Source organism: Stigmatopora nigra, chromosome 5 (assembly GCF_051989575.1).
Source record: "Stigmatopora nigra isolate UIUO_SnigA chromosome 5, RoL_Snig_1.1, whole genome shotgun sequence".
Taxonomy (NCBI): Eukaryota; Metazoa; Chordata; class Actinopteri; order Syngnathiformes; family Syngnathidae; genus Stigmatopora; species Stigmatopora nigra.
Genome location: NC_135512.1, coordinates 11,977,734 through 12,002,441, shown reverse-complemented (window position 1 = coordinate 12,002,441; position 24,708 = coordinate 11,977,734). Strand labels below are relative to the sequence as shown.

The 24,708-nt window shown below is 36.4% G+C and overlaps 2 protein-coding genes across 6 annotated transcripts in view; both read right to left on the bottom strand.

The window, feature by feature from the left end:
- Window positions 1–6,089: 6,089 nt before the first annotated feature.
- Window positions 6,090–12,678, bottom strand: LOC144197119 (uncharacterized). Of its 4 annotated transcripts, XM_077717719.1 has the most exons (11): window positions 12,494–12,534; window positions 12,094–12,123; window positions 10,462–11,991; window positions 9,931–10,039; window positions 9,711–9,858; window positions 9,044–9,091; window positions 8,685–8,762; window positions 8,444–8,581; window positions 8,208–8,291; window positions 7,337–7,387; window positions 6,090–7,206 (listed from the first exon to the last, which is right to left on the bottom strand). In XM_077717719.1, the coding sequence occupies exons 3-11, from the start codon at window positions 11,729–11,731 to the stop codon at window positions 7,090–7,092; spliced, it is 2,043 nt and encodes a 680-aa protein (XP_077573845.1). In that variant the 5' UTR covers window positions 11,732–11,991; window positions 12,094–12,123; window positions 12,494–12,534; the 3' UTR covers window positions 6,090–7,089. The 4 variants fall into 4 exon arrangements, with proteins under 4 accessions (XP_077573845.1, XP_077573841.1, XP_077573843.1 ...); XM_077717715.1 differs by lacking the exons at window positions 12,094–12,123; window positions 12,494–12,534 and adding an exon at window positions 12,557–12,678; XM_077717717.1 differs by lacking the exon at window positions 12,094–12,123 and having other exon boundaries at window positions 12,494–12,563.
- A 427-nt stretch (window positions 12,679–13,105) lies between these two features.
- anos1b (anosmin 1b) overlaps window positions 13,106–24,708 on the bottom strand; it is a 31,838-nt gene continuing 20,235 nt past the window's right edge. For both annotated transcript variants that reach the window (XM_077717052.1, XM_077717054.1), the window contains exons 7-15: window positions 22,891–22,984; window positions 21,907–22,144; window positions 18,538–18,676; window positions 16,804–17,058; window positions 15,285–15,379; window positions 14,557–14,719; window positions 14,157–14,389; window positions 13,949–14,078; window positions 13,106–13,862 (exon numbers count right to left, since the gene is read on the bottom strand). In XM_077717052.1, coding sequence (XP_077573178.1) covers window positions 13,950–14,078; window positions 14,157–14,389; window positions 14,557–14,719; window positions 15,285–15,379; window positions 16,804–17,058; window positions 18,538–18,676; window positions 21,907–22,144; window positions 22,891–22,984 — 1,346 coding nt within the window. In that variant the 3' untranslated portion in view covers window positions 13,106–13,862; window position 13,949. The remainder of the gene's footprint in view (window positions 13,863–13,948; window positions 14,079–14,156; window positions 14,390–14,556; window positions 14,720–15,284; window positions 15,380–16,803; window positions 17,059–18,537; window positions 18,677–21,906; window positions 22,145–22,890; window positions 22,985–24,708) is intronic.

Genomic DNA, 24,708 nt, shown 5'->3' with positions numbered 1-24,708 from the left:
TGTTTTCAATTCGGCAAAGGCTATTGTCATGGTGATGAGGAGGGAGATGAGCCAAAGCCCTGATTGATCTATATTTGGGGAGAAGAGGACGGACATAGGGTCGAATCAACAATAACATCAGGTGGTGACATTAATGGAAGGCACTCTGTGTTTGATTACATAAATGTCATTTGCATTACAATGTTTCTCATCATTAAATGAATGCTTACGTGAGTTTCCCACCACTGGTAAACAGTTAAGATGCCATATTATTTGAACAGAAGTGTTGCTGTGGTGAGGGGGTTGAGGAAGATTAAGATGTCCATCTGTTGCAAAATTGTCAGCTCAGATGCGGAAGTGCAGCCGGCAACTGACGCATCTTGGCGAGAATGCCAAAATAGTCAGGAACCACGTGTTTGGATGAGGAAAGATGAGCCCTGAAATCAGAACTATGCATGACAATTTCAGAATTGTTTATGTCAAAGGGCAGACATAGTTCAACGAGATTCAAAAGAGGGGAGCATTCATAGACAGATATCAGGATTTCAGGTACAACTGTATAAAAAAATTAGTGATTGAATAAATCACTGGTAATGAGTACAAATTTGGATTGCTGTTTCATGGGCAGCTCTAATTATAGCTTTGTCATTATACAAGTACAGTAATCCCTCGAATATTGCGGCTAATGTAGACCAAACATGGCCTCGATAAATGAAAAACCGCATGGTAGGCTCAGTCCTTGTAGCAAGCGCAAATCAGAGTGGCTTCCACTTGTGAATTTCAGCATGAATTTTCATATTTTTATGCACTTCAAAATGTTTTTTTTAGTACTGAGTCATAGTTTTTTTCCTCAGAAAAAAAATCTACAATGTAGTGACGCCGCGATATTCGAGGGATTACTGTGCAATGAAATTCAATGCATCACCATGAAGTGCACAAATAAATAATGATAAATAATACATAAATAATCACAGAAAATCATTTGAACATGATGAAAGATGCTAAAGTACTTGTAAAAACGCTGTGAGAAATCATACTTCAAGTACAAGTTCAGAATACACACAGAAATTATTTTAAAACCTCCACAACATTTCATTTCACTCATGACATTTTAATATCCAAGTAAAATTTTTACTCATAGAATAAAATACCCTGAATAGGTGGCCAGCCAATGGCAGAACAGAGTGTCCAACCAGAATACCATGCATGTTTTTTGAATGCTAAAGTGTACATATATCTAAAAATGTGACTGTAGCTCTGCTTCTAATTTGGATTTGGCATCATAGCAGGGTGTACCTTCTGTGGTGTAGGTGGGTGTATCACTACGGGTGGGTAAGTAAACTAGGGCTCGGGCTGGATGATTGCTCTGGAACATCTCCCAGCCTAGCTGATCATGTCATTTGGAAAATAAAGTGTTGTGGCAGTGATGATTATGTAAATTATCCCAGAGGTGCAGAAAAGCTCCATTAGAGACATTTTAAAAATAGGCAGATAAATAGAGTATTTGATCAGTGGGGGGGGAGATCCAAGTTCTCTGGTTTCCTTCCAAAGACATGCATGGTAGACTGATTGGACACTCTAAATTGTCCCTACGTATAAGTTTTGAGAGTGAATGGTTCTTCGTCTACTTGTGCCTTGTGATTGGCTGGCTCCAGCACCCCCCGCGACCCGTGTGAGGATAAAGCAGTACAGAAAATGAGATGAGAATACGTATACATAAACCTATTGTGTAGGTGATTTTTTTGGAACTTTTGTGCTTTGCGAATGAATTGTGATCAGTTAGCATGTCTAATTCCACGTTTTAAAAACAACAACACCTGTGATAGGGCACATAATTGTGACAACACACAGGAAAAGTGATGGAAAATGCTGGAAACTGGGGAAGGCTTACATAAAGTACCATATTTGAATAGTTACCATGCAGTCTTTACTGAACAATTCCCATCAGCACCCTGTATTCTACTTTACTATCTCTGAACATCCAAGCTTCCTGCAGTTTTCCTGGCTTTAAATAAAAAATCCCCTTAGGCTGGCTACTGTTACAAACTTTGCCTTAATCCTCTTTTCCACCGTTTTCTTCACATACCTATCTCTCAAACTCTTTACCTTCCATTTCTGAATTTTCTTTTTTAATCAGATTTACCGAAAAGCTTCTTAATAGATTATAATTTTCATGTTTAAATTAGGATTTGTTTTAAGTAAGAAAGGCAGCCCAATGGGGAGTGGTTAGCACGTCAGCCTCACAGTTCTTAGATCGAGAAATTAATCCAGAAATGGGAAAACTACGGTCCGCGGGCCACATCCGGCCCGCGAGGCGTTTTAATCCGGCCCGCAAACGTTGTCCAAATGATGTTTTTTTTATTCCCCAAGATGGTGCCGTCGTTAAAATGCAAATCTTCCAATCTTGTATGCATAGTTTGCCCACCTTTGGTCTAGTTAAAAGAATAAGAAGGCTCGACCTCACTACCAACAGGGCATCTTTAGAGAGAAAAGAAAATTGCAAGTCCACCCTCCACTACAGACTACTCTCCACCTGAGTGCTGATTTCTTTTGGATGATAGAACAAAGCTGGGCAAAAAAGCACTTTGTGTCAGGGACGAGAAGTTCAAGCCAACCAATTTACTTCCAAGTAGCATGTAGTGAGAGGTGATAATTCCCATATTGAGCAATTTTGACTGAATTCGATCTTGCTTGTGTTTTTTAAACAGTAAGACCAATTTTACCAATGTGGCTGTCCTAAAAAAAAAAATTCAAATACTCAGTAGGCCCTGTCAACAAAAGTGCTGTTTGTTGTCATCAACCAAAGTTCAGGAATAATTAAATAATGGTAATATTGGACTATTATAGTCTAACTCGGGGGTAGGGAACCTATGGCTCGGGAGCCATATGTGACTCTTTTAATGGGTGTATATGGCTCTCCGCGAACCTGTGTGGTAAAATATGGTAACCGCTGGTGAGAGACCTATGTCCCGAACGGACCAATGGGTGCATCACGCCAGCACTGTGGCGCCGAAACTAACATTAAATCACAATTTTACTTCATTAGACTTCTCCATACATACTCTCATTGATACTCATTGATTAGCAACAGTAAAATAATGTTCTCAAAAGAATTCAGACTTTTTTTTAACTTTCAAAGTGGTCAAATCAATAATAAATGCTCACATTTTCATGTATTTTTACTTTTAAATTCCGAGTATGGCTCTCAAGGAATAATGTTTGAAAATATGAATTGTTTATGGTTCTCTTCGTCAAAAAGGTTCCTGAGCCCTGGTGTAACTCAATAGCAAAAGCTATCTACTGTAAATCCCAGTATGCATCCCTCTTCTCTCGCTTTTCCGAGCTGTCGTCATGGAGCGGCAGCTTCGGCGGGGAATCCCAGGCTTCTTTCTCCCAAGCCACTTTTCCCCTGAGGCGTTCCTAGAGCCATAGTCTCCCCAGAATGTCCTAGGTCAACTCTAAGGCCTCACAAGGGAGGCATCCAGGGGGAATCCAAATTAGATGCCCAAGCCAATTCTTCCTGGTCCTCTCAATGCAGAGAAATAGCACCCCTACTCCAAGCCCCTCTCGGATAACTGAGCTTCTCACCCTTTTTCTAAGGGAGCACCCATACACCATGTTGAGCAAAAAAGGAATTTTACACAAAAACATTTCATCTAATTTTGAGTGCAATTTCTCCTTAGCAAATGTCCAACAAATGACAAAAGCTTGAAATTATTCTCTAATGCCAACTATTGCTAATTGTACTCTTTGCTACGAAAACCCTGAATGTGTTATTTTAAGACATTTAAGTCCTACTGGTTCAGTAGACACAAAAAGGATTGGAAGAAATAACTGGAGTGATTTCAAATGCAACATTTCCCTATCTTTCCCTCTTTCCCTTGTGTTCAACTTAATATAGCCCCATGGTCCCACCCACACATATTTGCAAAGAATAAACCACAAGCGTGGCAGTGCTTAAACCTGCCTGTGAAGATTAGAATTTTGTGAGAAGGATATAAGACATTTGCTCTGTTCTTTGTGCTTTTAATACTAGCATGAGAGGCACATGCAATTACATAATTTGTATCATTGGTGAAACTTTCACCAAGGGAAATTTATTTTCTTTCACTATTACTGCAAAATTTGGCCCTTGAATCTTGCAATTTTTCTGAAATTGACTCTTAGAGAAGTATGGGCAACCCTTGAGAAGATGGGTGTCGGATTGGAGCCATTGACTACAAGTGATTGCCGTTGCCGAGCTATGTTTTGCGTCTGCGATTTGGTTCTTAAAGATTCAGTCTCTGCTTGTTAACCTCACCTCCAACATTGATTTAGAAATCCATCCCAAAGCACAAAAGACCAGAATGACTTGCAATGTAAAAGGTGAAAACCTTAAACAATTGACCTGATTGGAATGTACACTTGTGGTGACCCCTGAGTGGAAAAGCCCAAAGGGATGGACATATGACTCTAAAATAATAGATAATCATAATCCCTAAACATATAATGTATATAGAAGCCATACACCTAATATATGTACTACTGATTTAATTCAAGTTTTGTGGCTTTGGCAACATGTGATTTATCATTCTGTGCTCAATTGTCAAGGTCAGGAATCTCTGGTTTTAACGCCAAACATTCTCGTAATTGTAATATTATATATCGAGGAATAGCGCGACATCTCGTGGCCACTATCCACAATGCAGCCAAATAAAAATGTTCGGCTAAGAAATGTGGCCCTTACAGAAATAATAAACACCACAATTGGGAGTATCTGGGCACAGTATCTAATCAAAACTCAAAGAAAGGCCATGGTAACATCTGAAGGCAGGTGTGATCTTATTTAAAAACGAATAATGCATTAAAATGTGATTTAAGTATAGATCTATCATATTTATTAAAAACATTCATCGTGTTTAAATGAAATATTTGTATATATATTTGTGTATATATATATATATATATATATATATATATATATATATATATATATATATATATATATATATATATATATATATATATATATATATATATATATATATATATATATATATATATATATATATATATATATATATATATATATATATATATATATATATATATATATATATATATATATATATATATATATATATATATATATATATATATATATATATATATATATATATATATATATATATATATATATATATATATATATATATATATATATATATATATATATATACACACACACACTACATATACATACACACACATACTACATATACATACACACACACATATACATACACACATACATACATAGATACATACATACACACATACACATACATATACATACACACATACATACATAGATACATACATACACACACACACACACACACACACACACACACACACACACACACACACACACACACACACACACACACAATGAGATTTGGGAGGAAACTGAACCACCCCAGAGGTTACCCACACAAGCCGAGGGAAAACAATCACACTCCACACAGTGAGAACCATCCAGAGATGTAACCCTTGACCCCAGAACTGTGAGGCTGGTGCACTAAGCACTCGCCCACCGGGCCGCTTGTACATTATCTAGGGCAACAATTTAGACGATATTGTAGCAAGAAACATGTCAATGCACAAGATTATTCCTTCGAGGGCCACATAAAATGATGCGGCAGGCTTCATCCGGACTTTGAATTCTGTTTTCCAATTTAAAAGCACCGACACAATGATCCCCTAAACGATCAGATGACTGATAAAACCGTTTATAAAATAAGAAAACTCAATTCACCAAACCATGGTTGACCATTTATCTAGTGTTTCCATCTAATTAAAAAAAAGATCTATAGATTATGAGTTCAAGTAAAAATAAAATAATCAATTCAGTCACTGCTTGTTGTTGCTTCACCTTACCAAATACATAAAAGATCGGTACAAAGAGAAAAGCATCACGTTGCCAGCAGCATTCCAGCTGTGGCATTGAGCCAAAGAGAGCATTTACAGTAGTAAAAGTAGTACTATAAAATTTGCAAATCCACACTAGGGCACACAACAGCAGAAGCAAGATAAAAACAATGCTTGAGGGAAAACATAAGCAAGATCCACTTGTTTCTCAGCCACACATGAACAAGTTTTTATTCACCAGCATCAATGAATCTACACTAACACTTGAAAGTTGGATTGCTTGGCTAACACATACAATTGTGGCCTTCACATCAGCAACTTCATCTGCAAATCTAAAAATAAGAATAAAATATATATATTAGTTCAAATGGATGGACGTGAATGTTTTTTTTCTCAAATCAGGGTTTAGCCAGTAGTACATAGCTAAACAATTTGATAAATATTAACGGTAAGAAAAAAGGAATTTTAGGAAGAAATGAGTTGGTGCCATAGAGTAGAGATCTGGTACTCAAAGCAAAGACAATCCTGAATCTCTGTTTAGCGCCAAAGCCCACATGAAGCAATAATCTGTATGATACCAAGTCACTATCCTCAGGCCAGCTAGGAGAAATACAAGAGCAATACATTTGCTTGTTATACTAAACTCCTCAAAGAATAAGCTTTAATATCCGTGCAAATATTCATGAGGATCCCCCCACACCTCAAAAATGAAGCCAACTCCCATCTTCAAGTTTTAGGTTAACAGTTGGTCCACTGAATCACAGATATTCTTCATCTAGGTGCCAGGTAACACAAATTTATGAGGTGCTGCTAAAAAAAAAAACTCCTGCATAAAATTCCCACTTTAAGAAGACATTGTTTAAAATGGCCACTCCATTTTAAACCAGCAGATAATTTCTGCATTAGTCCCGAGGAAGAAATGCCGTTTGTCTTTTAAGATTGGCCGGTCCATACCATCTGGCCATGTTAAATGCAAAAAAGGAAAGGCAAAGTGAAACAGCATCAGGAGGCGGCAAAGTCAGTACTTTTGCCCAAGCCAGTTGAAGAAATGGCTCACTTGTTGGAAAACAGACAGCCCATGTTTGTCTGTTAACCTCATGGAAGAGATGCCCAGTCTATTAAAATCTGCCTGATGAACTTGGCAGAATTCCCACATGGGAAAAGTCAAGTAGTCCATGATCTGAGGAAGCTGTTGTTCACTCATTTACTTGAATTGAGGCTTCGGTTACACAGCTCCTTATAAATCCGTTTACGAATGCGAGGCATGTCATCCTGACTGAAAAGCAGAGGCTTCTTCACCGAGAGGCATCGGCAGTACTGGTAGATTTGGAAAGACAAGCAAATTGTTAGATCAGAGAATCTTAGGAAGGATGCTATAATAAAGTATAAATAATGCAACATGCACAAGATAAGGCATCAAGGAAAGGCCATGGAAAATAATTCTTACCTCAAGGACAAAAACGCCACAGTCACTATCATTTTTCTGCTGAGGAATACCCTGAGGAGTCAATGAATGCTTAGTTACTACAAATCTATATTAAATGCATTCATTTCACTGTAATTGCATGCCGTTGAAATTTGTGTTCATTTTATTTAGTTGGGAACTAAAAATCAGACGTGTGAACTAGAACTTTAACTTTGTCAAAGATTCCACCAAAGCAAATTTGACAGACAGATAACTAAGGCCAACAGTAAGCAGTAAAATATAATGATAGTTTCATTTAATCCCAAAGAATAGATTCCTTCAAAGGAGTTCCATCATTAGAAGTGGCCTCATGCAGTATTCTATTCTATAAGAAGCGGCTTAAACTTATTTTGAGAGAAATTCTGAAGTGTTTTGAAACCAGTATTGAGCCCCATTTTGTGAGGACAGAATGAAAAAATTGTAAATTGTAATTATAAAATTGTACTGAGGTGGTTACTGTGCAACACAGAGCCCGATAAATAGTAAACAAGTGTATAATTGTACATTTAATGGTTTACTAGGATGTTTTTATAATGATTTTTGTATAAAAAATATACTTAGGAATAAACTAGGTATAATTGAAAAACCAATTGGAGTTTGTGTCTCTATGATATTGTTGTGAAATTGTCATGCAAACCTGGTAAAAATGGTATCCAAAGTTTAGGAAATTATTTAAAATAAATACAACTTTAGGGCCACTTAAAAATGTTGATGCAAAGTTGTCAATTCGCCTCATGGATCTGTTGTGCAGGGCCAACTTTGCATAAACATAACAGAAAGAAGTATTTTTGAAATTGTAAGTGATGGCGTGTCAGTATGTGCTAGCATAATTTCACACATGTTCAGTGGTTACCTTGATGATCGCAATTTTCCAACCTTTCAGGAAATCGACCTGTTTTTTATCTTGAGCTTCGGACTGAAGGTATTTCATAATGTTCTAACAAAGAAAAAAAGAAATCACAAAATGATCTCTAAATCATAAATGAACATTAGCGTTCGAAACCAGCAAATGCACTGGATTAATACTTTGACAACCTATCTAGTGTAATTAGCATTGTTTCAAGTCAAATGATTAAAAATTTCACTCACATCTGCTGTGTGTCGGAAAACGATGCCTTGGCTGTCAAAGTAATTGATGGTTTTAGTTGCCATGGTCACAGTAACGAGGGACCAATGGATTTCTAAGTGGATGGGAATTAGCAGTAGCCACTTAGAGAATAGATCCACCTGAAATAATTCCACCCAATTAGAAAATCAAATAATTGCATTCAAGTACATGGAGGATGTATGAGCAGAAGGTTAAATTTGTACAAATCAGCCGTCTACTTACTTTTTTGGTCCATCTTTTTACACCTTCATAACCCTTGGCATCCAACTGCTTGTGGAAGAAACTGTTAAAAAAATGAACCTAGAACAGAAATTGTAAAACCATTCAACAGAAAGAAACAAGTATCGATAAAAGAATAGTAGATTATAGTACAAGTATCGATAAAAGAATAGTAGATTATAGTACAAGTATCGATAAAAGAATAGTAGATTATAGTACAAGTATCGACAAAAGAATAGTAGATTATAGTACAAGTATCATTATTCTGGCCGTATTAGAAATACTTAAAGGCATTTTAATTCACTTAATTGACTGTTAAAATATGGTACAACGATGACATCATTTTTACAAATATCACTTACATGATGCTGGGCTGCTTCCATAATCAGGTCCCCATATGTGTTGATAATCTGCACACAATGAAAAAAGTAGTGTAAATAATACCATCGTGTACTGTAAAGTCTGAAACACAACATAATCGTAGATCTGCAAGGAAAAAAGCACAATAAGGCATGTCAAATCTGTACCATGTTCAGTGACACACTTGCCTACCAAATTTTATTGTGATTCGTCCTCAAATAAGAAAAATGACCATTTTGAACTCCAAAGAATTTAATTAATCTGCCCTCAGGAAGAATTATAATAGAGCCCTGACTATCAATGACTATCTTACATGCCTTGAATATAACTATCAAATTTTGCTGTGATCATTGACGAATAAAAAAAAATGGATTGAATACATACCAATAACAACAACAACATGAGCGCCGACTTTGAAGGTCTGTAATAATAATAATTCATAGGCTGGAATTCCATCAAAATGCCGGTTAAACGAAGGTATGATAGTGTTTCTAAGGGTGCTGAGCAAGATGCCAATGTTAGATAAAATGTAGTGTTTATGGTTGTATTAAAGTCACTACAATGTTATTGATTAACAACACCAACATGTGGAAAAAAAAGGAATGAAACTTTACTTTGCCATTGCTTTTACAATGTTAGCCATCTCAAGGAGATTTTCACTTCCCGTACCTGGTCATTTATCCAATTCTGTTCCTCCAGTGTGCCAAGATCCTCCAGGCTTAACGAATGCTTGTTATGGATAACCATGAAGCCAGCAACCGGTGCAGAGGCTAGTGCTGCCTTGTATCGCGCCACCTCCTTTTGGATGTTTAATCCCCTAAAAGTATAAAAGCACATTGAATTATAATGTCCAAACAAAAAGTAGCATGTTTTGTCAGTATCTACTAACGGGTTGCTGAAGTCATTGTGGTTGCTGTTCGTTTTAAGGTATTCCAGGACATCTGTCTCACTGAGAGGAATGAAACTGCCATACTTTATGTAGAAGCTCTCCAGAAACTCTGAAATTAAAAAAAAACATTGATCTGATCTAAACAAATACATTACTGACATAATTTAATTCTTATATTTCAAATTCTAAGTGCACTTCAATTGTGCAACAGCCAAAAATCATATACCAACACTTTTCTATAAGAACAATAATGTTCTTTTATGAACTATTCACCACTGTATGTACAATTTATCACTGTAGTTGTCATTATGAACTATATATGAAAGTTACTTAGAGAATACAACAATAGGCCACTTCCATGTTAAAAATTAGAAATAAAATAATAATTTTAATAACAATGCATTTAATTTAAAGGCCTCTTTCTGACGCTGAAATTATATAGATCCCAAAAAATGATAAAAACAAATATTATAAAATGCTGTATACCTGAAGAAGAAGACTATTGGATATGTTGTAAAACAAACATCTTACCATGGACCAAATGTACAAGTCTCTCCAGGCAATCATCATTTTGTGCACCTCCATTTATCTCTTGTACATCTCGTTCTCCAAACAGATTATTAATAGACTTTTGCTCTTTCTTCCAAGTTTCAGGTTGACAGTACAAACTGTGGTCTTTTAGTGCTGCACAATGCAGCATGCTGCATACTGTAATAGGACAATGTTGTGAAGAGGAAACAACCGGAGAATGACTAGTGTCCGTCTCCATGGGTGTTGACCTGGGACTGTGGTCTGCAGGCTCTGAAAGGGCATTTCCATTGGACATAGTAGGTGACAGGCATTCAGGCAATGTATCCATTCTGTCAGGATTCAGTGCTGCATGCACCTCCGAGTCGTGATTGTGAGGACTTCTTGGCATTGATGGAGAAGCTGACTCTCCTGATGAGCAAAGCATGACATTTCCTGGTTCACTCAGGTTACTTTTGTCCATAAGTGTCTTCCCTTCAGGTTCTGCTTCAGATAGTGACTGTCCGTTCTCAATCTGCGATGTATCCAATGTACAGTTGAAATGCTTCTTAGAAATCATCAACTCTGACTGGGTTTGGGAATTTTTTGAATTGGTAATGTCATTTTCAACAGGTTGCTTAATCCCAATGGGCATTTCACCTTTAGAAGGAAGCACAGTTGGCACAGTGATTTCTGGGAAAGGCATCTGGTCATTGTCCATTTCATCCACGTCCAGTAGCGAGACAAAGACCGGAGAAGCAGCAGTTGACTCTGTCTGAGTTTTTGGTTCGTTTATACCATCCTGCATGTCATTTTCATCCCCAGTTTCCACCAACTCATCCTCTGTCAGGTCAAAGTCAATTATTCTTGTGATCTTGTCCTCACTTAGTGGGATATTGTGGATATTCCTTCCAGCACCCCTTCCTCTGCCTCGGCCCCTTCCCCTACCTCTTCCTCTGCCTGAAATTTTGACATCGTGGCCCTTTCTATTGCCGCAACAACAGTCACATGTTTTGGGAGTTCTCTTTCTGCCTGATGTCCGGCCGTTGATTATGAATTCATTTTGGGTTAATGACTGTGTGGAGGACCAGTCCGATGCTGGACTAGACCCCGCGACAGTGGGCTGAGAGACATCTGAAATGGAGATAATATCTGAACTAAGGAGTTTAATAGGGATATTAGAAGGGGGCTTCTCAGTAGTATCTGGAACATGCAACACTTGAGGAGGTGCTGCCTCTGTTATATTCAGTGGAAGAGATGTTTTCATTGGGGAAGCAGAGTTGCTGTGAACCATGACGTCCTCCTTAGATAATTTAACCCCATCCCCAAGACTCAACTTTAAACTTAAATTCCCTTTACATCCATGTGGTAAGGGAATGTTCTTATGTGTTTATTAACCCGGTTGAACTGGCTAAAAATCAATAAAAGTTGTTGTCCCGACTTTTCCCACCCAATGACACAGGTGCTGGTAGCAGTGTTGTTGGATGGAGCTCCGTATCAGCAATTTATTGTGGCAAGGATCGGAGTTATAGTATTATAGTCCAAAATCGACACCTGTTAAGCAAAAAGAAATCAATCGGTATATGCTGAGTCAAGACAAATTAAGTATATAAATGGTTTGGAGTGCAATTTAATTAAATCACTAGTAACATTTACCTTGTGTGGGTGTGTAGGAAAATTAAATGCCTACCGATTAAAAAAGATAATAGGGTGTACAATCAGTATCGTTTATATAAAAAAACATTGTATTTTGGTGAGTGCGAAAGAGAGCCTAATACAATGAAATGCACAAAAATACAGTGCTATTTAAATCTATACGGTCATAATCTACTAAAGTGGTCAAATAATGCGTACGATGGCTAAAATAATCGGACCGTGTAAAGTGGTCATTCTACAGTTATAAATTAAGATGCAGCATGCGATCGTGTGTAATTTTGTCGACTTTTAAAGTTACTATATGTCCTGAAGCTAATGGCGTTAGCTAGCTTCAGCCAAAATAGAAACGAGACGACTGAGGACAAAGAGGAAGTTTTGACTTTCAAATTTAAATTCTTACTGTGTACACCGTCAAGAAGTGAAGAGAAAACATAAAACAAAGAGGAACATTAGAATACGCAACCTTGTCGTTTGGATGATGGGAATTCTGTATCACATTATGTGAAGATACGAGCATCAAACCTGCGGCGCTCGTCGATGACGTCACACCACTAGTTCATTTCGGCATTTTCCGGAGACTTTCACGAATAAGATGACTGCCCGAGAAAGCGTCCTCTCCAAAATCAATAAATACTAAACATTCTCATGTTTTCCTTCACATATTAAAAAGTCTAAATATACAATATATATAAACAATATGTATTTATTTTGTTTATTTTCAGTTTAGATAAGGCAAATATATAAAAGGACACCTGTTTCAAATAGGTGTAGAGATTTAGAGTTTGCAGAAGAATAAATGTTTGGTTTTATGTTTTAGTAATAAACATTAATCCGTGTTATGCGGTCTTATTTCAATTATATTTGTTTGCAAAGCACCTTTACTTACAAAAGTGATTTCAATAATATTCACAAACCAGGCACATGATTTTCTCATTATGACCAATGTTATGTATAAAATCAGGAAAATTAAAGTGTCCTCTAACAATGCAACAAAGCAAAGATCAATCCCAAACACACTAGAAAGTATTTAATTAGAAAAAATAAAGACATAAAACAATAAATACGTCAGCTGTATGAGATGAAGAGTACAAGGAACTATGCACAAAATAAAAATTAACATCAGTAACATAGAATATAAAAATACATAATAAAACAAGCCAACACGAAGGATAATTAAAACAAATTATTTTTCTTCCACAAGTACAGCAAAAACTGTGGAAAAGTCATGATGCATATTACTGCAACTGATAGTATATCACACAAATATTTATACACATTTGAGTACAGATATTTGAAGTTAAACATATCTTAAATACTGGATATTTGCATTCACTCCAGCATAAACAACTACATTAAAGATAGCAGTTACAGTCCAACCGCAATAAACACAATCTAGAGCTATACATTTCTATTTGTACATAAGGTCAGTGCTAAAACATTCTCTATTGGGATTCTTTATTTATACGTAATAATAGACAAAAACATTGTCCAGCACATTAGACTTTAGTGTCATAGATTGCCTTTTTTAAATGGAAAATTTAGTTTATGTCTTCAGTTTAATGTACTAAAAACAATATAGTGTAAGCTGGATTGTATCCACCGTTGTTTTTTTTTTAATGATTTGGGCTTTGTCAAGCAATCAAAAAAGGGAAAATTTTCATACAATTAATTTTACTACTTAAAAAAACGAATTGTCTGAAATAATGTTTGCAAATACAGTAAATGTTGGTAACAAACAGTGGTGTAGAAGAGTCCTGTTGTACTTAGACCTGAAAGAGAAAAAAGAGGGTTAAGTTTTTGATAAAAAATAAAAAATTAAGCCTTTTCCAATATATTTTATGTAGAAAAAACATACCTCACAGTACAGGAGTGTGAAAAGTCTTGAAAACTGCAGCACCATTGTTTCCTTCGGGTGTTAAAACCTGCAGTTGTACCTTGTAAACACTGTTATTCTGCAGGCCCTGAACTATCACTGCTCGCTGAGACTGAAAGGTAAAAAACATAAAGAATTGATGACACATAAATAATACATCAGTCGGTATAAACAGCATTTATTGTCTCACCGATGCAATTGTCTGTGTCTGAGAGATGAGAGTATCCTCACGACCTTTTTCGCCAAAGGTGACACCTGACAGCAGTGTCCATGTAAATTGGAACCCTTGAACTTGCGCCAAGTCCAGTGCATGTTGGGATACCCTCCAGCGAAAAATAGCCACCAGTGTACTATTGACAGTCTGGAAATCTGCAGTCAGTCTTTCTGGACGCAATATCACTTTTTTGCCTGTTGGAGGGCGCTCTGATACAAGGATGGGAAATATTTGAGTTCAAAACATCATCCAGTAGAACTTGTTCTTAAGCTTTCATGTGTGTGATGACACTTTTAAAACAAATAGCTATCTGAATTTGCCATTTTGGTTATCAAAAAGGGGAATATGACAATAAAAAATCGAAATATGATGGTACCTTCAGAGCTGCATGACAAAGTGTTGTCTCCTTTAATCTTGATGGAGGAGCAAGTTGGGGTAGTAACCCAGGCAACAGCTTTCAGTTCAGGACCAGTCTTCATTGCCACAGTTACCCAATACTTACATGCAAACAGCAGGCCTCTAATGGTGTAATGAGTACCCTGGAGGGAAAGGTTTACAAGTGTTTTAAGCATCATTATTGCTTGTTTTTTCCCTCTTTAAACCTTTATGAAATGTATTTCATATTGCAATGAAAATCATTCACAACAATTTGAACTTGGCAGTTAATAATAAGTGAACAATGACGTATCAATGATAAAATATTGTTCGACGCACAAAAAAATCCAATTCAAATAGCAACATAAAATTAGTTTCACCTAAAAAAGCAAAAGACACCCATTTTAAAGACACATTACTAGATTATAATGATCACAACATCATCTATCTTTCATATTTTTACTTTGCGCTGTGAATAATCATGTTTAATCTTGTTACTGAATGCATTCACACCTCCTAGAGGTGCTATTTGCTTTTTATTCCCTCCTATTATTTGGTGTCTGTGCAGATGACACATTCCAAAGCAAAGAAATCTGAGACGGCAATGATGACAAAAGTGAGGTTAGACAAAGTGATGATGGCTAGGAGACATGGTTCCAAAAACACAGAAGATAGAGGCCACCAAAACACCCAATCCGACACATCATTAATCAGTTAAAAGTATTGTACCTGCACACTTGCTGTGCCCTCAGTGCCTGTAACATTAGTGCTGCAGGTATGTGGGCGCCACCGTAAAATGTATGGTCCGGAGTGACGATTTCTGGCTGCAAAATAACAAAATAAAAGAAACATTGAGGGAGTAGGTGAAAAATCAACATGTTAAAATCCTGTTTTTGTACATTATTTTTTTTAAATGATGGCCAAAAGTGATATGTTACTCATTTTATACCCATTCAGCTGCCAAAATCTACAGGAGAGAAGAGAGTGGCGACATTCCCTTTGGTTTGATTTCTCAAGCTACATTTTGTCCAACGCTGATAACTGTAGATTGGATCAGAAGCGGAAGCCGGGAGAAACAACTCACAGCTAAAATTCCTATACAACTGTACCCTCTATTCAATCAAGAGCTTATTTTCGGTCAATGTTTACTTAGGAGCATGTAGGAGTTACTCAAAGAAAGCAGCAAAACACAATATTTTTGTCATAGAATAGGATGTGAACCTTTTTTTCCCCTTTTTGTCCCTCATAGCCTACAAGTTAAACATACCCACATGAATAATAAAATTAAAAAGTCAGGTTTTTAGTTTTGGAAAACAGAAATTATGAAATAATCATATTTTTTTATAAATATTTAAGATTAAAATATACATGATGACAATACAATACAAAAGAGGTTCTGGTCCTTTACTGTTGCTGCATTTATGTTAAATAATTGACATTTTCTTAACATTAGAATTACAGTAACGATGACTTTATTCTACTTCTTTTACGGTTTTAAGTAGCATCATTTCTATCACTACTTTTCCAACCCTGCTGTTAATAATCCAGTCTAGTTTAATTGATTTTTATACTAGACTATAGAGCTCTTTGCGTGTTAATATCCCATAATTTTTGTACAATAAGGCACAATAGACTATGGCCTCATTTATAAATTTAAATAAAATTGGATTTGATCATGTATAAACCAAATCAGACTACAATAGGCCACAGGTGTCCACTGTTTTATGGGATCATTTAATTAAAAAACAGGCAGCTAACATGGCAACGCGCTTGTAACATAACATAACTAAATTTAAATAAACTTGGATTACGATGCAGACACACTCAAAAATATCTTTAATCTAACTGAACACTAAACTTAATTCTAATTTTGTTTTAATTTTTTATACCTTTCTTCTCTCGAGTTGGCTCTATTTGCCCCGCCTCCACCCTGACTTTCAGATGAAACCTATCGAGGGTTGTTTGCTTTTGTATTCCCTTCAAAATATTCCGAAAATGATGCAAACAAATGTCCTCACAATAGGATAACGTACGGCCACTTGCCAACGAGAAGTATTATATACTCGCATCAGCGATTGCTCCGCCATTCGCGCTGACTAACGGGGAAAAAAAACACTGAAAAATGCAAATTGCTGGGGCACCCGTATGTTGAGGTACCACTGTATAAGAAAATTACATTAAAATGTCCGCCATTGCGATGTAATGCTATGAAAATGTCCTCCATTGCATTGTGTCTTGATCAACTCACCATAGTTAGACCTCTTCCAGAACACCTTGACCTGTAGTTGACCACTATAGTAATGGGGGGCAGCAACTTCCAAGCGAAGGTCCTCAAGTACGGCATGGCCAAGAGGGGAGTCGGGTTGAGGAAGAGAAGAGGATGGGGGAAGGTCAAGTGGGGATGGGATGGAGGATGAGAGGGAGGGAGGCAAGGACTGGGATGGAGATGACGAAGAAGACGCCGATGGAAGCTCGTTGGTGAAGTCCTCACTTTTGGCAATATCTGATGGAGAAAAGATGTTTTTAAAATGTAAAATAAATGACAAATATTTAAAAATAGATTCCTATATTGTGCAGTCATTCTGGAAAAATCCAGCAAAGTAGTAAAGACAAGGCAAAACTAGACAATGTCATACTGTAGTTCATTCAAAGACACTTATAGTCTTCATCCGAACTTTCCACCTCATCATCAACTTACTGTGGGACTACTTTAAAAAGTAAAAATGCTGACATGCTCCAAGTGAAATTGGAACGATATTTCGGGAATAATTGAAGTGCAGTTAGGATAAAATACCGTGCCAGGGTAACCGACAGGTCGCTGATAAATATCTTAGTTGCTTGGATGGTGATTTAACTTCCTAGTTTCCATACTCTGAATGTGCCAGTGAGATTAGTAACATGGACGTAACCAAAACATGCTGACACATTCAAATGGAAGATCATGAATTCTCTTTATATGATAGTATAATAATAGTAAAACAGAGAAAAAGCGGCTAAATATGTATATCTGTTAACGGAACATACGAGTTTTTCAGATAAATAGAGCCAAAAATACAACATAAGAGGTTGTCAGGGTGAAAAAAAAACAGAAACACTTGAGTATAAGTCGCAAGCCAAGCCAAACAAAAAGAAAAGTGTGATTTAGGGTCCAGAAAAAACAGCACTCTTTTTTATTTTTTATATAATTTCCCTGATGACTCATCCAGTGAGTGAGGAGTCATCTAGTGTTCCACTTTAATAGAGATTACATCTCTTAAACCACATTTCCAAGTGTAAATGTGTGCAGGTGAGAAGTACTGATGAATATAGTTTTGCAATACGTTTCATAATTTTAGAAATATACAATGTACCATATTATTTTTTGCATATTAGCTGCCTTTGCGTATAAACTGTACCCTTAAAATTGCTTTAAAATCGTTGAATTCAACGATTCACAATTTTCACGAGCAATGGCAGGCACAAATAAGTACGTTTTTTTCACATTTTATGCAAGATAAGTTTTTTTTTGCTTAAATTTCATTCATAGACATCAAGATAAACGTTCTTTAGCATTTTATCTATTTATATTTCCTCTATTTGGAAAAAAAATGACCGTATCAGCTGCATTGTCATACATTATGGCGTTTCGTTCAATTTATGCGCATATAAGCCGTACCCTTTATTAAATCATCATTTTTTTGCGACAAATATGCTGTATATGCAAGAAAATATGGTAAGAGTAATTTCATGTTTAGAAAAAGTAGTACTATCCAAGAAAAAAGTATATTTTGGAACTTTGTGATATGAAATATGAAACTGTGCATGAGTTTATGTTTAAGGTAGGGCTGGGTTGACAACATTTGTTCATAGATTGGCCTCAGTGAGTATCATTCAAGTTTGTAAAGGCAGTATTTTTGCAGTTTTTGGAATGTCATTGTATTGTACAATAATGCAATGGTATAATATATGTTACAGGTCAGAGAGGATGTTTTATATGATTTACTTTTTGAAGAGACTGTCGTAAAAGCAATGTGTGCTCTTGGGCTCTTGAGTCTTTTCTGACCCCAGTAGGCTACTGACTGTACAGACAGGAAGTAGGAAGTATCAGGAAGAAGACCCTGTAGCCACAGCTCACACTGCACCTATAACACAACATGAAAATGGAAAAAAAATCATTACTCTACATCTGTTCCAATATTTTTTCAGGTTCCTAATTCATATCCTACGGAAATGATGCCAAAAATGTGTGGCTTCATAAACCACCACATTCAATGTTATATTCATCTTGACTGCCTTTATATATTGCTCAAAATTAATCTTCCCCTCCTCTTCGCCACACATTAAAGAGACGTGTGTGTGACTGACAGTCAAGTCCTGTTCTGCATTAGTCGGCAGTATGAGTGACAGCTCATTACTGACTCTTAAGTCAATCAAATCTGTCTGCCAGTGTGGACCTGAACCAGCCACAACAAAGAGATGCTTAGACGATAACATGCTTTTTTGCGTGTCTGTGTCTGCATGAACATTTCCCCGTTTTGTGTGTACCTGAGTGTGTTGCGTGTAAGGCAGAAAATCACAGACCTGAGTTAGGTTTCTTGGTGACTAGAAGAAGAAAATGAGATTTTTATAGTGCAACCAAGATAGTTAAAACATATGGGTTGTTTGGTATGTATGTGCATGTGTGTGTGTGTGTGCATATGTGTGTGTGTGCATTTGTGTGTGTGCGCATGTGTGTGTGTATATGTGTGTGTGTGCATTTGTGTGTGTGTATGTGTGTGTGTGCATTTGTGTGTTGTTGTGCACGTGTGTGTGTATATGTGTGTATATGTGTGGGTATATGTGTGTGTGCGTGCATATATGTGTGTGTGTGTGTGCGTGCATATGTGTGTGCATGTGTGTGTATGTGTGTGTGCATTTGTGTGTATGTGTGTGTGTGTGCGTGCATTTGTGTGTGTGTGCATGTGTGTGTGCACATGTGTGTGTACATGTGTGTGTGTACATGTGTGTGTGCATATGTGTGTGTGCATATGTGTGTGTGCATATGTGTGTGTGCATGTGTGTCTGTGCATTTGTGTGTGTGTGTGTGCGTGCATATGTGTGTGTAAATGTGTGTGTGTGTGAGTGTGCATATGTGTGTGTGTGTGTGCAAGAGAGTGAGAGATATTGTTTGGCATAAATGTGACAGAAAGAAAATAAGCCTGGATTTCTATTTTAGTGCTTCATGTTAGAGGATAGATATCATATGAAAGAAACCAATGTACATTTCATAACCACTAATTCCACAGAGAATTTCATGTTTGATGAAGCGTCCTTCACTTTCCCTTTATAAAGGCAGTTTTAATATGGAATATCCCACATCTAGCCTTAAAAATAGCTGAGATGTGATGTGTCATGTTCAGTGATTCACACAAAAATTAACAGTAAATTAAACATTGTTTTTCTCTGTTTTCCCGCTGCTACCTGTTGAAATGATACCGTTTTTTTTGTGCCTGGTAAGTAGATGCAGATGCCAGCAAAAAAAAAAAAAAAAAAAACACTTGTTAAGAGGTCTCATTTAAGTTCCAGGCCTACCAGCCATGCAGAACAGAGGACCTGACTAAAGATAAATGGCTGCAATGGGCTCGGTCTGGGATTACCATCATGACTGAGGATCGCTAACTCCGTATGAGCAAACTTGCATTTGGAGCCTGAAACCCTGATGTTTATGTTCTGGTTGATTCTTTTTTTTTCTTGAAGTGAATGCTCACATGCTGCACCAATCATTAAAATTCATACAACAGAACCTTGTGACAGATGTAAAAGTTTGAATTGTTTTCACATTTTTCTGGGGGGGAAAATGCCTCCAAAATTACACCAAAAAACACAAGTTTGAACAACTATTGCACGCAATGTCACATGAGAATGCTGAATATTTCACAAGAGCTTTACTAATATCCAAAGCACTGTATGGCTCTTTAAAAGAGTCCAAAGACATGTTTTTTGTTGGTTTTCTTTTCTGACGTGGCAAAGTACAATGAAAATTCTTATGAAAAACAAACAAAAAAATAATTATTACGATAATTAGAAGTGCTCAACTACTTTATATCAAACTTGGAATTAAGATGTCAACAGTTGGACCAGATAACCGTATAATTATTTTGTAACTCACGCAAATTATGAGCCGACAAGTATTTCAGAATAAATTAGCGGTTATATTGTGATTGGTTTACTTATTAGACATTTATAAAAAAAATAAAATAAAATCTGACAGGCATTGTCGTCATCATTGACTTGACAAAAAAGCCTAATTGTCATCATACCCAGCTGCGTATGACGAAATTGGTAATTTATTATTATTATTAGACATTTTAATTAAAACATTGATTGTGTCTATAGTAGGGGTGGCAAAGTCCGATCCTCGAGGGCCCCTGTCCGGTCTGTTTTCCATGTCTCCCTCTGCCAACACACCTGAATCAAATAATCAAATATTCGGGATCGGTATCAAGCTTCTGGGCAGCTTGTCGATGAGTTGATTATTTAATTCAGGTGTGGTAGAGGACGGAGATATGGAAAACTGGATAGGGGCTCTAGAGGACCGGACTTGGCCACCCCTGCGCCTAACTCTAACCCTAACTCTAAACTAGGGGCCGGGAACCGTTTTTAACTAAGAGAGCTACAAACAATTCATATTTCCAAACATTATTCCTTGAGAGCCATACACAGAATTTAAAAGTCAAAATACATACATGTAAACGAGTGCCTTATCAATTTTTTGGGGTAATTTCACCACTTTTAAATTGGAAAGAAATGAATATTTTTTTAAATATTCTTGTATTCTGTTGCTAATCAATGAAAGGATGCATTCCAGAAGAGTCTACGTATTGCAAAAACAATTCAGATTAAAGCAGTTCTAGATGTAATATCTCAGTTCTGTCATCAGCAGTTTCCATATTTTAGCTCACAGGTTAGTAAAGAACCAGATGCACTGATCAAAAAAGCCACATGTTTCTCCTGAGCCATAAGTTCCCTAACCCCTGCTCTAACCTGATCCCTAAGATTTAGGGTTACCTTTACGGTTGAAACCTGTGTATTGCATAAAACTGGAAATATCCGATTTTTCCTGACATTTGACTTTGGTGCAAATAGTAGCGCTTTTATGTTGGTGCAATAGTATACTTAAAACTGCATAAAAATGTGTGAGTTATACCAAAAAAATAGAATTCAAACAAAATAAAGATTCTTTAGGATGTTATATGCCTCTCAGTCTTTTTTTAAAATCCTACACTGTTTCATTCTCACACGTAAGAAAAAAAAAAACAACAACAGATGTTGAGTAATCAGATAATCATTAAATATGACTGCATTGTCTAATAATTGTGGAAACTTTCCTTACCCCTTGAGTCACTCTACTCTTGTTTCCTTTCTTACTCCGTTGGTGATCTTGTGGCTGTATAAGTCGGGCGTGCATGTTTTTATGTAATTCATGCGTTTTTCTTTGCGTCGGATGTGTATGGTTGTGCGTCCTATGTCGCGACATCCAGGTGACTTTGTAGTTGTGAACTGGCAGGTCTCCATCCTCAGGGGGGTCCCAGTGTATATAGATGGCCACAGCAATCTCATTTCCCCCTGACCTATTGAAAGAGTTCAAGATGTCAAAACAGGCCAAGCAACAAGAAACTGCATAGACTTTTGCAAGAAAAAAAAAGAAGTAATCTCTTTATTAGTCTGGGGATAGGAAATGATTTCTAGGAGACAAACTAACAACATGTTTCCATAGTGGTTTTGAATTCATCACCATTCCCTAAGCAAATTAAATAAGAGGTTACCATTAACCTCAATGTAGGGGTTGGAACAGGTAACATTTCCTTTTTCTACATTTCAATGAATAAATCATAAAGAAAAATGTATTTGATAGCCAGATTTGGAGAATGTAGATGATTATCATAATTTAGTACTTTTGCTCATACTTTTGGGGATTGTACTTTGTGAATTTGTTGCTTTTTCTGTTGAGGTTGTGAATAGTGTCTCTGCATTTTCATTCTATGGTGTTTGTAATATGGTATGTTAGTGGTTTGGAATACAGTGGCCTTGTGGTGATGGCCTGTTTTTGTTGATCAGAAAAAAAAGTTGGAAAGAAAAAGTGAATTGGTGCTTGAGTGAAATCCTTCTTGGGTTTGTCGACTGATTTTATTGTGGCTTTTGTAACCTTCTTTTGACTGCTGTGCAATGGCAGTTCAAAATATTTCTTTTATGGGAAACTATTTCATACACGAGGTCTGTTTTGAAACAATTACTAGGATTACATCGAAATAGAGATGCAGTACATAGAGAAGGTACAGAAAGGAAAATGATCCATGTAATTATGTTTGCTCAATACCTTTCTGTCAAGTGAGATCCTGCTTGAGAAACAATCGTAATCAGAGTCTGGTTGCTCACTTGGATATTTGTTGGAGGTCCAGGAGGAGATGGGTCTGCGGCGAAATAGCCAAAGTTATTTTCATCAATAATACCATATTTTCACGACTATACGGCGCACTGCTTTATAAGGCGCACCCTCAATGAATGACATTTTCCGTATATAAGCCGCAATGGATTATAAGTAGCCCTCAATGAATGGCACATTTTTATTTTTTCCATATATAAGGCGCACTGGATTATAAGACGCCCTGTCTATTTTGTAGAAAAATCTAAGACTTAAATGCGCCTTATTGTCGTGAAAATACAGTACGTTTTTTTGGGGGGATTTTTTTTTATTCTGCGTGGAGGCCACTATTGGTTGAAGTACTATTGTTTATTCAATATATTTTTTTGCATTTATCAGTGTCAGTACAGATTTTGTTGTTTTCCAGCCTTATTCTATTTCAAACTTTGACTGTAGAAGCTAAATACTGTATTTTCCATATATAAGGCGCACCACATTATAAGGGGCATCCTCAATGAACGGCACATTTTATTTGTTTTCCATATATAAGGCGCACTGGATTATAAGGCACCCTGTCTATTTTGGAGAAAATTTAAGACTTTTAAGTGCGCTTTATAGTCGTGAAAATACCGTAAATAAAATAAAGATTTCACTTTGTCCACAATAATCTAACAAAGCAGGAAGCCATAATTTAAGAATTTCGAATCAACAATATGCAACAATCTGTGCTGCCACAATAAAATAAAACCTTTGAAATTCTTGTTTTCCGGACCCTTTTATGACCCTGAACATGAACATGATAAACTGAAAGGAAAAAGCTCATTTCCTCTTGGTCTCATTGGAGTCGACTCAGTCAATTAGATTAATAGTATCAAAGGTGAGCGATAATGGAGAAGCATGACAATAACCATTTCAGTAGCTAGCATAAAGTAGACCAAAGACGTCTGCTGGAAGTCTACATTTGCCTCTGAGAATAAAATCCTGACGTCGCCGCTCTTTCAACACAGAGTCTGCATCTCGTTAGTACCTCATAGGTTGTGCTGTATTTGATTACAACTACAAAAGTACCTTATTAGAACAACATCCGTATATGCCTCCCATTGCTCAGAGACTTTGTCTGGTTAGTCTTTATGCACAGACTTAAAGTTAAGAATTTCATCTGATGGCTGCAGCATATATTAATTTCTTGATCAAAAACCTTTGTTAATTTATTCTCTCACATCAAGATGAAATTCACCTGTGTTTGATAGAGAAATTTGAAAATAAAAAAGACATCAGAATTAGTTCTGCTGTCGATATTAACTTGCGAATTTGCAAAGGCAAGCGGCACTGTCAACTGGTGAGGTCACATTTAAAAGACTCAAAACAGAAGAGGAACCTGTTCGACATCTGCTTGTTTCCTGATTTGCAACCCCTGACCTCTAGCCCCTGACTAATCAGTCCAATGAAGTAGAAACACACAACTTTGACTACTATCAGATGGTATTTGGAATGTCTGTCCGTATGTCTTTAACCTTCAACCCAGAAAACCAGATTTAACACACACAGATGCGCGTACAAAAGCAGTATAAAGCTGACAGAACAACAGTCATCTTAAAAAAAGGGGAAACAGCTGAAGGATGATCCTTGCACTGAGGAAATATAAAAAAAAATAAATAAATAAATATATATATATATATATATATATATATATATATATATATATATATATATATATATATATATATATATATATATATATATATATATATATATATATATATATATATATAT